Below are 14,507 nucleotides of genomic sequence, written 5' to 3' on the forward strand. Positions count from 1 at the left end.
CTCAGTCCCACTGTTGTCACACCAGGACCAGGATCCACTTCAATGGGAATTTTCTCTCCCCCCCCTGCAAAACTCAGCCGTGCGCGAACCCCCTCAGAATCTCAGAGTCGGAGGCTCATGTTTTTGTTTCATGAGATGTAAAGCAGGTCACATAAAAAGTTGGAGTTATTTTTTTCTCTAAAACATAACAAAAAAAGGCCTAGATATTCTGAGATGTGGTGCATGATGGTGGTGGATTGATATGTTTTTTGTTTGCAAAATATCTGTGCTTTGTCCCCGTGTGAATGATTCCTAAATGAAAAAGACAAAATCCAGAAATGTTTGATGATAATTCCGTGTTTCGCTATTTACTGTGTTCAGTGTGAATGTTGCCGGGTTGACTACTTGTTTTGTTGCTTCCTCTGCTTCAATCCTGTCGCATCTACGCTTTTTTCTTTTCTTTTTTTTTGCTGTGTTTCCTGTGTGACTTTCTTATCATCAGTCTCTCACACCTCCGTTGGTCGTTCTTCTCTGAGCCTCTTCATCTTTCTGTTTCCTCTTTCCTCCTGTGTGTGAGGTCCAGGGTGGTGCCTATCAGCTGACTCTTATACACCCTGTGTGTGTTTTTGTGCGTGTCATTTTTTTCTGGATATTTTGGAGTACTTTACCTCGCACAAAAACCTCAATATCGCAATAAAAAAACTGGAAACACCTAAACTTCGAAAAACCTCTCAAATATCGCTAAAAGGTTTTGACACTCACATGAGGTGGTTTTTCAGTGGTATTGATATCGAGGTGTATTGCAAAAGTTGCATGGAAAAACGCTTTTTTCACATTTACACGTCACCGGACGTGACGTACGGGGGTCACGTGACCGCTTCACTTCAAGTGAAAATGTGAAAAGTGGAAACATTTCTCTCCACCTCCACGGTTCAATGGCATCACACCGGGTCATTGTGATATTCTGAATCCACGGTTCAATCGCTTCTGTCCGCTCTCATACGGACATGCGGACTTTGCCTTTGAACTCTCGCCCGTTGCCTTCGTCTCCTGATGATAACAGCGGCAACAGCAGCAGTGACAACTGAAATAGCTGCTCCAAAGTGCAAAATGTTTTGTACCTCCATCCTCCTCTAAGTTGGATCTGGCCGGGGAGATTTTACCAGAATTACGTCTTTTTCGCTTCGCACCGTTCAAAGGAAACGCCTGCAAATCGCAATTGTGCTCCGTCCAAATTTTAAAAATATTGCTTTTGTTATGCGAAAACCACATTGAAACGCATTGTGTGTGTGTGAGTATTTGTGTTTGTGCGTTTTGTATTCTGTCCGTCTCCTCTGCGCTGACCTGTGTGGCCTTAGCTGAACCCATCAACAGTTTTCACCAAGCCAGCCAGACAAACACGCACGCGCGCGCGCGCACACACAAACACACACACACACACACACACACACACACACACACACACACACACACAGAAACACTCACACAATTAAATGGGTAGATTAATTGAATGTCTGTAGTTAATTTGAGTAATGCAAGCTTTGATTTTCTCTCTCTTCCTCCCTCTCCCTCTCCCTCTCTCTCCAGCCTCTGCTCCGAAGCTCCGGCTGATGCGAGGCCAGTCCCTGATGGAGGGCGACCGGCTCTACCTGAAGTGCGAGGCGTCGTCGGGGAACCCCAGCCCGTCCTTCCGCTGGTACAAAGACGGCCAGGAGCTGCAAAAAGGCCGAGACCTGAAAATAAGGACCAACAAGTAAGTGTGTCGCACCAGACACTCTCGCACCTTCACACTGCAGCGTGAATGCTTCTGACGGGTGAACCTCACCTCACCTGCATGTAGATTTCTATTGTTTCTATTTTTTTTCTTTTTCTGAGAATCCTAAAAAAAAGAAATTTGTTTTTGCGCAGTGACAATAAAAGATCCTGAATCTTGAATCTCAGCAGCACCGCAGTGAAAACTGCAGTGCCGTGTTTACAGACTCTCGCTGGCTTCAGGTCCCGTATTTGACATTATTCACATTTGTAATTAAAAAAAAAAACCTTCCCACATCTCCATTCACATCATATTTAGCCTTCTGTTTGCAGCCTACTGCCAAAAGATGGCAAAACTGAAAGTTCAGGCATCTGCTTGTTTTGAAAATGGACAAAAATAAAGATGGAAATTTCTTGGTAGTCTCACCTAACTGGAGGGGTATCAGTGCCCTTTGTGACATCACAAAAGACTGATTTTAATACTGCATGTTTTGACACACATTTACTCTGTGTGTCCTGAGGTGGTTGCCGTTGTCGTCCTCTCTGCTCTAGTTGTGATGTTTCCCTTGACTAAACTCGGCTGTAAGAGACTCTGGTGTGAGCTTCTACAACCAAGAAGAAGCTGTTTTGCACCTTTTTTCCATCTTGGTTGTGTGACAGTCTGCGCTTTATCTTTCCTCATTGGCAGAGAGGATTTTTTTCTTTGTGCGGTGCGATAAAATACTTTTTGTTCAACTGAACACGCTCAGTGGAACCGCAGACGCCTTGTTTTAACTCCAGCTTTGCATGCGGTGCGGAACATGAGTGCTTCCACCAACACTGGCATTGATTCAGTGCCTGTAACACAGAACAAGTGCTCCAGTTATCAGAGGGACTCACAACTCCAGTGAGTCTGCTGCTGTACAGTTGACTGACGCCGCCCCTGTTTCACCTTCTCTGTCTTGTCTTCTTTTCCTGCCCTCCTGCTGTCTTTTCCATTCTTGGCGTCTGCGCTGAAGGAAAAACTCAAAGATGCAGATCAGCCGCGTGCGCGCCGATGACTCCGGCAACTACACCTGCGTGGCTGAGAACTCGGTGGGACAAGAAAACGTGACCAGTATCATCAGCGTGCAGATCTGTGAGCAACCTCGCATGTCAATCTATATTTATCTGTCTATCTATCCATCTATCTATCTATCTATCTATCTATCTATCTATCTATCTATAGCTGACCCTTGACCTTGGTGACATCATTCAGCATCTTTCCACTGACATTTACGAGTAAAATTATTCTTCAAGGGACATTTAATTTTAAACTTTTTCTTTTGCTGTTTTCTGTGTGTTCTGTTTCTATGTTGGATTATGTGAACACCACAGACACTCCTCAAATTGCTTGCGGTAGCATTTCACAATTGTCGAGCATAGCTAAATGCTAACTTTTGAGAACCTTTGACCTTGAAATAATCCCGTCAAAATCGAAATTTCAAGGTCAAACTTGAAGCCTGCTTGGCTTCCTGCGGCCGCGGTGTCGGTCTTACATCACCGCTGCCCGGCTCCTCTGTCCTCCGTCTGATGATTTTAACGGCGGCTGAAGTTGCCTGGAGAGAACGCCGGCAGCCCTGAGGAGAAATAAGCGGCTCACAGCTTTTCAAGTCTTGCAAGGAGACGTGTGAGGGGAGCAGGTGTATCTGACCCAGGCCAACTCTCTCTGAGTTTGCCAGCCAGCCAGAGAGCTGCTGCTGCTGCTGCTGCTGCTGCTGCTGCTTCTGCTGCTGCCAGCGCAGCTCACTGACTGAGTGCTGCACAAAATAAAATAAAACTGGTAGAGAGATTTTGTCTCGCTGAGGTTCTTTTTTACACGGCGTCTGAAAGGTACATGGCTCAGCATGGGGACCGCTGCTGTGACACGTCACGTGCCCGTAACGTAGCTGTTCTTCCCTTTGCTTCCCGCAGGTGTTTCCTGTCTGACCGCCGTCCCCGTGGTCACCACCACCATCGTGACCACCTCCACCGGCCTGTCCGCGGGCGTCAGCCACGTCCGGCGTTGCAACGAGTCGGAGAAGGCCTACTGCGCCAACGGAGGAGACTGTTACTTCATACATGGTATTAACCAGCCCTTCTGCAAGTAAGTGCGACCCCCCCCACCCCCCACCCAACTCTCCTCCCTCCCTCCCTCCCTCCCTCCCAGGCTCACCACAGTGTCATCACTCCTCCCTCCCCCTCTTCCTTGTCTCTCCTCCCCCCCCCCCCGTTTTCCTCGTCTGCTCTGTTGTTTCTGCTGCTGTCACTGTTTGCAAAAACATCATCGTCACCATCACCATCATCATCATCATCATCATCATCATCATCATCATCACCGTCAGTTGAAAAGTGAACCTGATCTGTGTGCGTCTGTGATGCTCGATGTGTCCGAACTGGAGTTGCGATTCATGCCTTTTGCCAGCGGGGGAGGGGATGAGGAGGGGGAGGGGGGGGTGAAGCAGAGAGGGGGATGGTGGGAGGGTTGGTGGGGTGATATACCACCAGTGATGACCGCCGCAAAAAAATGTGTTTATTGCTTCAGGAAGCCTAATTAGCTAATCGGTGCTGCAGGTTCCTCTCTTGATCCCTCCTGTCTGTGATGACGACGCTGCTGCTGCTGCTGCTGCTGACGGAAGCTGCAGTTTTATGGTCCTCAGGCAGGGCGGCGCTCTGCTCTGTTTTGTTTGCCTTTCGTTTGTTTTTTTTAAGTCACACTCTCCAGTGCAGATCTGCTCTTACTTTGTAAGTATTTCATACTTTATGAACACCAGCACTAGCTATGGAGAAACATGGTTTTAATAAATAGGTCAATAATATGAAAAGCTTGTTTTAATGAATCGATTTATTGCTTTTATAACATAGGAAGAATAGAAATATACATGCAATTCTTTTGCTTGTTTTTGTTAAGGACAATTCGCCGCAGCTACTTTGTCCTCCAGCTTTTGTCCCGATTAAAAAGACGCTGATTATTTTGGTGATGCGGCCACTGTGACAAAGATCGGCTGAAAACGTTTCTCACTCTGATTTTTTTTCCGGAGATAAAATTTAGTCTAGGAAATTTCATAGAATCCGGCTGCATCAGTGCAAGGTTACGGAGAGGATTTAAAGGAGTCACATCCGCAGTTCCACCTGTTAGCGTCGTGCTTGCTCAGTATTTATCAGAGTCACAGGCCTGTATGGGGGGCACTTTATTAGCATTTATCCAGGTGTCAGCACTTTGGGCCAGAAAATAAGGCTATTTTGGGTTGCCCTTCTAAATCCTTGCTCTATGCTGGATTAGCCAGCAGGTAACTGGAGTGACTCGCTCGAGAGCAGAGTGATTCTCCTTTGGCTCCCGCTGCAGAGCGCAGAATTCACTGGAACGTTCAAAGTCTAGTTTAGCTGCTGTGTCTTGGTGTCGACAGCCAGCCGACTGGAGAGGACGGACTGTGGTTTAACCTTTCCAGCTGCTATTATTTAACTTATTCAGCTATCCTCGAGCCTGCACAATTAAGCCAGCGGTGAGCTTCATATATATTTTACCGCCGCGGCCTCATCACCGTCTATTTTTAGCCGTGCCTAGCAGCTCCACTAGTAGCATGGCAACAGTTGAGGGATGTAAATATTTAGCGCTTTTCCGCATCTGCAATATCAGCGCCGGGGTGAGTTGAGGGAGAGAAGCGGCGCTGGTTCTGATAGTAAAGTACCTCGAGTAATAAACGTATTTAGTTGTCATAATCTGTCGGCGTTTCAGTTACACGATTCCGACATTGTTTCACTGAAGTCGCCCGAAAGCATTTGCAGCATTTTCTTCGCGGAAAAGACAGCAGCAGTCAACACAGGGCATGTATGTATTACTTGCATAGTTAATGCAGGTCCATCTGTTTCCAGCTGTCCTTCCTCCTCCTGCGGCGCTGCTAAACAGCGACTGCGGCGCTGCTGCTTTATTATCTCACCTTCAGCAGCCTCTTTGTAACTGTTCAAAGCATCGCGTCAGTGTGTGTTCATCCTCTCAGATGTGGTTCGGGTTGGGTATGGGTGAGATGGGAGAACGTCGGACCTGCAGGACTTGAGTTGAGTTGATCTAGATGGAGGTTTTTTCAAATACAATGTTCAATTTATGGCAACTTCAAATGTTGAGTTTATGCCTCTATTCATCTAAATATAAATTATTGAGCAGCTTTCTAGGAGTTCAATTACTTTATATGTATATATCTATATCTATATATCTTTATAGATATAGATATATAGATATCTATATCCTTTGTTAACCTGCCGAAACCTGCAGGATGCATAAAGGGCCCTTTTGACCTGGAAAAAGCTGTAACGGTGTGTAGAACTGGATGTGATTGGCTGAGGCTGACGTCAGTTTAGCCACTGCTGCCATCCCAAAGAAAATCTGCCAGTTCTTGATGATTAGTTTAGCCAGCCGACTGATAGGTTGTGGGTTTGCTCCCCGGCCGGATCACACCAAAGACTGTAAAAATGGTCGCCATTGCCTCCCTGCTTGGCACTCAGTATTCGGGGTTGGAATTGAGGGGTCAGATCACCCAATGATTCCCGGGCACGGCACCGCTGCTGCCCACCGTTCCCTCGGGGGATGATGGGTCAAATGCGGAGGACAGATTTTGCATCCTTCGGGATGTGACAATCGCTGGGACTTTAACTTGAACTTTATTAGCTAACCATGCTAAAAGGTACAAATCCCTCATCCAAAAAGTTACCCCGTGAAATGATAAGTGGTAGCTTAATGGTGCAACTTCTCAAGGAATCCCTTGCTATCTATTAGCTTGCCTCTGTGGTACTGTCGATAGTCGTCATCACAGTTTGGAGCCTCCTACGCGCCCCCCCCCCCCCCTCGTCTTTTGATTTCACGCTGCTGCGAGGTGGCGAGCGGCAGGAAAATTCCTCGTCTGCTTCCTCTTTGTTGTAAATGTAAATCTGCCCCCCCCCCACCCCCTCCACCACCACCAACCCCAACTCGCTCTTTCATTTCCAACTCGCCGTACACGCCGGGTCGTTTTGTAGCCGCCGTGTAAGCGACACTTCCCCTGTCAGCGCCGATAACAGATGGCAGCGTGTTAGCCGTGCGCCATCGAGCGCTTTGTTGTCGATGTTCTTCCTGTGCGGCGGGACGGAGCCGCGGCTGCACGTCCACACTCTTTGTTTCTGCATCGTCGTCCCAGTGTATATTTCCAATCTCCCCTCCCCGCCCCGACACACACACACACACAAACGCACGCACACTCCTCTCTCTTCTCTCTCCCCATCTCTAATCTCGCACACTCGCGCGCACACACCTTTCGGTCATTGCTTGAAGGATAAATCAGGATTTCTTCTTCTTCTTCTTTTTTCTCTTTCTGCTGACAAGCAGGAAAAAAAACTTTGTGCTCGGAGGAGGCGGGGGCGAGAAAGAGGAGGGGGAGGAGTGGGAGGAGGAAGAAGAGGAGAAGGAGGAGAGGATGTGAGCGCGTGGGCACGATGAGCTGCGGTGTGGCGGTGTAGTGTAATCCAGGGGTGCAAGCCGTGCAGGATTGCACAACCCCAGGCTGGTGCACGGCGCCCCCTACATGCACATACAGACCAGCTGCATATTTCAGGAGGAGCGACTGGACTCGACTGGGCGGGATTCTTCTGCCCCTCGTCTTCGTCCTCCTTTTGTCGGCCCGTCTGTTGGTAACAAGATGTAAATACGGCGGCTGTCTGAGCTCTGCCAGCTCGGCACCTTCACTCCTGTGATATGTGGGACCCCCAAACACACACACACACACACACACACACACACACACACACACACACACACACACCAACCTCCGGGATGCTGCTGGTTCTGCAGATCAGCTGCAGACAGGCAGCATGAATTTGAAAGGAAGGTGGAAGGTATTCTCAGGTTTCCACTCCACCTTTTCTTCTTCTTCTTCTTCTTCTTCTTCTTCTTCTTCTTCTCCTCCTCCTCCGCCTCCTCTGAGGTGGGCAGCGAGGCTGCGGTGCAAAATGGAGCCTATACGTACAGAGAAAGCGGCAGCGTGGAGGCTTTAAGTGGAGATCAGGCCGTGCAAACGCCCCACGGCTGTGTGTGTTTGCCGTTAGAGGCCCCGGCCGTGTCTCCCTCACCCACGGCTCCTTTAAAGTCCATTTTATAGACGTGGATAAGATTAGCTCTACTGCCCCCTCCCACCCACTCCCCCCCATACACTCTCCCCTCTCCTACCCCCCCAATCCAGATTAATGGGAGGGGACGTCTGGCTGGCAAAGCAGGCAGTGGGGAACATTAACCCGTGTTTTCTTTTCTTTTTTTTCACATGCTAGGCTGCAAATGCCATATCAATAAAGCTAATTCCCTGCAATCTAATCTGCAAAATGCCACGAGGTCGGCCGGGCGGCTATCGATGGCCCTGCTTGCTTTTTTCTCCTTTTTCTCTTCCCCTCTTCAGCGCGACGAGCCCTGTAATGCATGTAGCCAAATTAATCACATTGCATTGCAGGGCTTTTCGTTCTTATTCAGGACGTTGAAACAAAGAAGCCCCCCCCCACCCCCACCCCCCTTCGCCTGCGCTCACTCGCTCGCTCGCTCTGTGAGCTTAAGGACGAGCACGATGAGAGCAGCGGCGGGGAGAGGGAGCAGGGGTTGATGGGAAAAAGGGGTGGGGAGAGATGATTTACAGTAAAAGCTCCACCGGCGGAGGGCTTCTCCCAGTGTCCCCCCCACCCTTCCCTCACTCCCCCTCGTCCTCACCCCTCCCTCCCTCCCCGCTCTATTTTTAACTCTATGGGAAATTGCTGAGTGGGCTGTTCGGGGGGGAGAGGGGGGGAAGCGGGGGCCCGCTGTAATTGATTCAAAATGCAAGTTGCCCCTTTATGGTTGAGAGAGAGGAAAAGAAGGATGATGGTTCAGTGAGGGAGGGAGGCGGCCGCCGTGCACTTTTCTTTTTTTTTCTTTTCTCTTTTTTTAAGTGGATGCGTCGCTTTCACCTGCCTGTAAATCACCGGCGCCAGAGAGCCTCTGCCGTCTCACCATCACGATGGGATGGAGGGAAGGGTGGGGGGCCACACCCATCATGATACCGTATAACGGCGCGGCAAGATGAGCTTTTAATATGTATCGTTTTTATATTGGAGCGCCGTAAAAAAAAAAAAAGAAAAAAAAAATCTGATCTGCTATCAGTGACGGCAATAAAAAGATTAAATCAATTATTCCTGCCTCGCTAAAAGCCGCGACACCCATTATAACACACGATTCCGGGCCTTTCAGGAGTTAAAGAGCGTCTTTATGAGAGCCCCCCCCCCCCCCCCATCCCTTTTTTTTTTTCTTAAATAATACGTTCTCAAGGACAGCGGGTGTACAGAGGTCCTCCAAGTGTTCCTTGTAAAAAAAAAAAAAGAAAAAAGAAAAAAGAAATGAATCCAGGGTTTGGTCCTGAGCGTTACATATTTCAGGGATGATGTGTGTGTGTGTGTTGGTGTGTGTGTGTGTGTCTGCGAGGACGCAGCGAGGAGCATCGTGAGCGCTGGTTGGCTCCAGAGTCGTGATCTGGTTTCTGACGGACGCACAGAGTCAGAATATGAATCACGTTCCTGCCTGACAGGACGCCACATCCTGCAGCTGCAAGAAAACCACTGCACTGTGTGTGTGTGTGTGTGTGTGTGTGTGTGTGTGTGTGTGTGTGTGTGTGTGTGTGTGTTCTCATATCTGCTAATTTGACCAAACTTTGATACATTGCTGCGTAGTTTCCCAATTTGGGATCAATAAAGTACATCTACTCTGTTCTATTGAATTCTATTGTAATTCCCAGAGGATTGTTTTAATCATGCCCTCTTTATTTAAAGGACCAGTTCACAAAATCTCAAACTTCTCAAACAACAACGAATGCTAATCTTCTATGTTGACAAGAGGCTCCAGTGACATTTCTAATGTGCGTGATGGTTCTAGAATTTCATCGCAATGAAAGCCATGCACTGTATCCGCTAGAAACAACAGTCGATCAGCACATTGTCTCTCCGCACTGCAGTTTGGATGGTCTTGAAATAGCAGCACTAACAGGATGTTTTCAGTCTCTCAGAGCCACATTCATGTTACCCTGTGCAAAAATAGCAAGTTCAGTTTATTTTCAGGCTTTACCATGATTGCAAAGACATAATAGGAAAGGAGCAGTCTCGTGTGTCTGTTGTTCTGGCTCTGGGAGGAATTATGATAATGGAATTATTTCTTCAGTTTGTTAATGTGCTTCAGAAAATGTCACCAGAGCCACAATCAACGCAGCAGGAAGCCGTATACAAACTGACCCAATGTAAGTTTTTGCATTTGCGTGCTGTCCCTTTAAGGCTCAGTCCCCAGGATTGATTTAGGGCCTTTTTATGTCCCCCATTACAATAGAGATTAATGACTGACCTTTGACCTCAGGAGCACACAGTCAGGATGTTGTGTTCTCTCCCCTCGCTCGTGCTGCAGTGCCTGTTTGTTCCTTCTGGGCTTTTTCGGCAGCAAAGTTTCATCTTCATTACACATTGACCACAGAGCGCAGTGACTTTTTAACGACATGCTGCAAAAATCCGCCCTTCACTTTACTTCTGCTTCATCCTAAATAAAAGTCATGAGCACGGCTGAGCAGCTGAGGTGCAGTTTTGTGGCAAATGAGCTCATTGTTGTATTTTAAGTTTTTTTTTAATTGTGAGATTTTCCAAAAAAAACAAAAAACAATTGATTAAGTCACCATCACACTTGTTGTTACAACTATTTAAAATGACTTTAGCCAGCCTACAATAGAATTCTGACAATATAAACGTATAAATGCTCTTCTGCACTCTGCTTGACTGGCTGCTGTCATAGCGCCCCCTATGTGGGAAGCCTGGCCACAGAGCAGGAGCTGGCCATGGTCCTCAACATTAAAGCAGGTGTGGAAACAAGAACTCAAAGCAGTTTATAATGTTCAGCCATTTAAAACTGCTGTATTTCATTTTTCCTCAATGACTAATAATGATGATTCTCCTGTGAGGGCTCAGCTTCTCTGCTGTGCAGCATCACCTAGTGGCTCTTGGTGGCAGTGGTCCTGCTATGATCAGTGTACAGTAGGTTAGCTACGGTTTGAAAGGCTGCAGTGGTTGGATTCTGGTTCATTCAGCCTTGGTCCAGTGCGAAAGCTTGGAAACATCTCCCCAATAAACTGACATGGAGTGGAACTGAGGAAAATCCTGCTGGCTTCACTCAGCAGCCTAATTTACTTTGTGAATTGTCGTATTCTGATAAATTAATGAGAAAAATGGAATTTGTCACTTTTTCTCTCTTAACATGAACCAAAATGGGTTTTTTTTTTCACTTTTCTTATTGCTTTCTGTTAATGATTAGCAACTTAAAGGTCCAGTGTGTAAAAGTTGGCTTGATTTATGCTTTTTATATTGGTAAAAAAAATTAACTTACTGCCCTTAAATGCATTCATGAAAATGTACATTAGCAGTACAATGAAAATGATTTGGTATTCCCAGTTTTGCTAGTTCTCATATATATATATATAAGAATATACATATAGCAAAGCTCTTAGCGCCTAGTCGCTCCTGTCAGGCGGGCTTCCTGAAAAAACTTTACACACTGGCCCTTTAAAATAAAAAACCTGGGTAATAAAACAAACGGCGGTGGACGTCTCTGGTGCTTCACCTCCAGCTCCGCCTCCCCTCACCTCCTCAAGGGGTCGCCGCTTCCCTCCAGGGGTCGGCCAGTCGGGTCGTGTTGTGTGTGCGTGCGTGTGTGTGTTTTGTGAGTCCGTGTGTTGAGCGCCGCCGCTCGGAGGCCGACGCCCTCGGCCCCTCCCACCCTGCTGCACCGCCATCACATGAACCCTTTCATGATTGATGTCCGAGCCGTAGCAGTGATGTCATATTGGTGGCGGTGATGTCACGGTATGCAGGTCATCTCTCTCTCTCTTTCTCTCCCTCTCTCTCTCTCTCTCTCTCTCTCTCTCTCTCCCCCTATCTCTCTCTCTTTCTCTCCCTCTCTCTCTCTCTCTCTCTCTCTCTCTCCCCCTATCTCTCTCTCTTTCTCTCCCTCTCTCTCTCTCTCTCTCTCTCTCTGTACTTGGTGGATTGTGCTGTTTTTTTTCTAACCCCTCATCTCTTCTCTCTCTCTCTCCCCTCCCTCCCCCTCTCTCGTCCCCGCCCGCCTCTCTTCCTGTCTTTATGTTTCTCTCCTCCTGTTTTACCCCCCTCCTCCTCCTCCTCTTCCTCCCCTCTGTATCTTTAACCCCTCCCCCCCTCCTCCCCCTGTGTCTTGTTTTCCCTCCATCAGGTGTCCCAATGACTATTCGGGGGACCGCTGTCAAAACTCCGTCATCACCGAATTCTACAGTATGTCCATCTGCTCCTGTCTGTCTTCTTCTTCTTCTTCCCACTGAGATGCTGCTGCATGCTACATCAGAGGGGGCTGGATGGAGGGTGTATGTGTGTGTGCGTGTGTGCGTGTGCGTGCGTGTGTGTGTGTGTGTGTGTGCGTGTGCGTGTGCGCGCATGCATGCCTCAGTGTCTGTCCCTCCCCAACCCTCTCCCTGTCTCCCCTGCTTCATCTTTGGTGCCCAGCGAGCAAGCAACACAAACATCTTACAAACATTGTTTTAAAAAAATCATTTTTGTTCCTGTACAACAGGGAGGGAGGGAGGGGAGGGGGGTGTGTGTCAAACTCACATACACAGTGGGCCAAAATTACAAATTGGACATTGTAGCGGGTCAACATTGATATTTATTGAAAAAAAAAATCTTTTGTAAGAGAAAACAGTAAGCCTTTTGAACCACCTTCTGATTTAAAATTTGAAAAGTAACCTTTTTCCATTACGTTTCAAAATAAAGTACCAACAATAAACCAATTAAGAAATAATAATATCCTTCAATGAATGTCTTATCCTGACTGAGCAGAGCATTCTGGGGTTTGTAGTATTAGTGTTAGACACACTGTACAATAGTAGTGATTTTGTATTGCCTCGTGGGCCAAATATAATTGTGCTGTGGGCCCAAATCTGTCCCGCGGGCCAGAGTTTGACACATATGCTGTAGAAAGTGTGACAAATGCCTCACCCCTTCCAAAAAAACTTTAGCCTAAGGTTCTGTTGGGTTGACAATGATCCAGACACATTTTAAAGATCCCCTCATCACATGTATAACTGCATTGATAATATTATATTTACATATTACATTGATCTCAAATATGTGGGAAAAAAAATCCCCTTTATCGGATATCTGAAGATGCGAGTATAAGGTGCTCAATAGCTATATAGTTATTGAGGCAAACACTTTGTGATGTCATAAATAAAAAGTCCCGCCCCCTACAGGAAGTAACGGCTGGAGGTTTAGTCTTTAAACTTTAATGAGAACCTGTGATTTGTCTTGGTTGGGTGAAGTTTTAAATTGCACCAAAGTAAACAGAGGAGACAGAGAATTCATTAAAGTTTGTCCTGCAACTCTTTTTTTTTTCTCTCCAGAAGATACACATCTGTGCTGTTTGGAAAAAAAATCTGTTTCAACTGCATGAATGAAAACTCTCTTGTAAAAGTCAGTCAGTCAATTCTACCTTTTCCTTGTCAAACAGAGAAAGTCTCTTATTGATTTTTTTTTTTTTTTTTGCTGTCTGAGTGTGTCTGTCCATCCAAAGCTTTATGGACGGCGACGTAAAGGCCCTCTGACACTGTTTTGAACTGCAGCCAGACTTTTCTGTCCAAATTCCAAATAGAAGGGGAATGAGATTTAGAGTCATTACAAGATCAACAGTTCAAATCTAAAAGAAACAGGATCTGAAAAGCATCCTTCATGATTAAATCTGATGGATTTCATAGTAGTGATTTTTTATTTTCGTTTTTTTTATTTATCTATTTGTTAAAGAGGCTTATCAGTAGCATCACAAAGACTCCTTGTGGTTAATAATGCAACCCGCAGGTTTGACTCAGAGTAGAGCATCTTTCATGGGTCATGATGCTGCTGGCTGTTTGAAATGTTTGCTGCTTGGAGCCTCGTGTTTTTTCCTTCTCATCACAGCGGAACTCAAGTCAAGGAATAGTTTGATGTGAGAAATTTCTCTCGGTTATTCTTTCACATTAAATGCAAGAAGTTTTTATTTCTAAAATCAGCCCACCAGCATTTTTGTAAATTTGACTAAAAATGTTGCACGGCACGTTTTTAATCGTTGCAACTTCACCTTTTACTCTCTGTGTTATATTTTCAAGCTGTTGTTTCACAGACAGCAGATACAATGACTGGTGAAGAAATGTTTTCACCTCGACAGTGTCAGCAAGCGTCAACAAATAACTTCTGTTTCCTGGCAAGGGAAAAAAAATCCCTGAATTTCCTTGAAATGACCGTAGATTTTCTAAAATCTGAAAGTCAAACTATTCCTTGACATCCAGTGGATACAAGCGCAGCATGTGTTTCACTCTGCAGTGGCTGCATGGCGTATTTTTTCGACCAGGTGTCAGCGAGTCGCAGTTTAACCTGCACAAAAAGTCGTCACAACGACTCACAGAAATCCTCCAATCACACGGAGGGATGACGTGAGCGCCACCTTCCTGTCAGCGGGAGTCAAACACTGTCTCTCCACACCCAGTTGTCATGTTTTGCTCTGCGTGCATGCGTGCGGGCGCGCACGTGTGTGTGTGTGTGTGTGTGTGTGTGTGTGTGTGTGTGTGTGTGTGTGTGTGTGTGTGGGTGGAGGCAAATCTCAACCAGCCGGTTTCCCACTCGGAGTGACATCTGTCTGACCCCGTCATCGATTCCTGTCTTCATGCTGAAATCCAGCTGCTTTTTCATCATTTATTTATCAATTATTA

General features: G+C 46.6%; 1 protein-coding gene across 4 annotated transcripts in view; it reads left to right on the forward strand.

Annotated features, from left to right (window-relative positions):
* nrg2b (neuregulin 2b) overlaps positions 1 to 14,507 on the forward strand; it is a 47,912-nt gene that overhangs the window by 20,051 nt on the left and 13,354 nt on the right. For all 4 annotated transcript variants that reach the window (XM_076043495.1, XM_076043498.1, XM_076043496.1 and 1 more), the window contains exons 2-5: positions 1,567 to 1,732; positions 2,730 to 2,848; positions 3,664 to 3,835; positions 11,987 to 12,045. In XM_076043495.1, the coding sequence (XP_075899610.1) occupies positions 1,567 to 1,732; positions 2,730 to 2,848; positions 3,664 to 3,835; positions 11,987 to 12,045 (516 nt within the window). The remainder of the gene's footprint in view (positions 1 to 1,566; positions 1,733 to 2,729; positions 2,849 to 3,663; positions 3,836 to 11,986; positions 12,046 to 14,507) is intronic.

Source organism: Nelusetta ayraudi, unplaced genomic scaffold (genome assembly GCF_046127955.1).
Source record: "Nelusetta ayraudi isolate G7.1 ecotype Tasmania unplaced genomic scaffold, CSIRO-AGI_Nayr_v1 ptg000075l, whole genome shotgun sequence".
NCBI classification, from domain to species: Eukaryota; Metazoa; Chordata; class Actinopteri; order Tetraodontiformes; family Monacanthidae; genus Nelusetta; species Nelusetta ayraudi.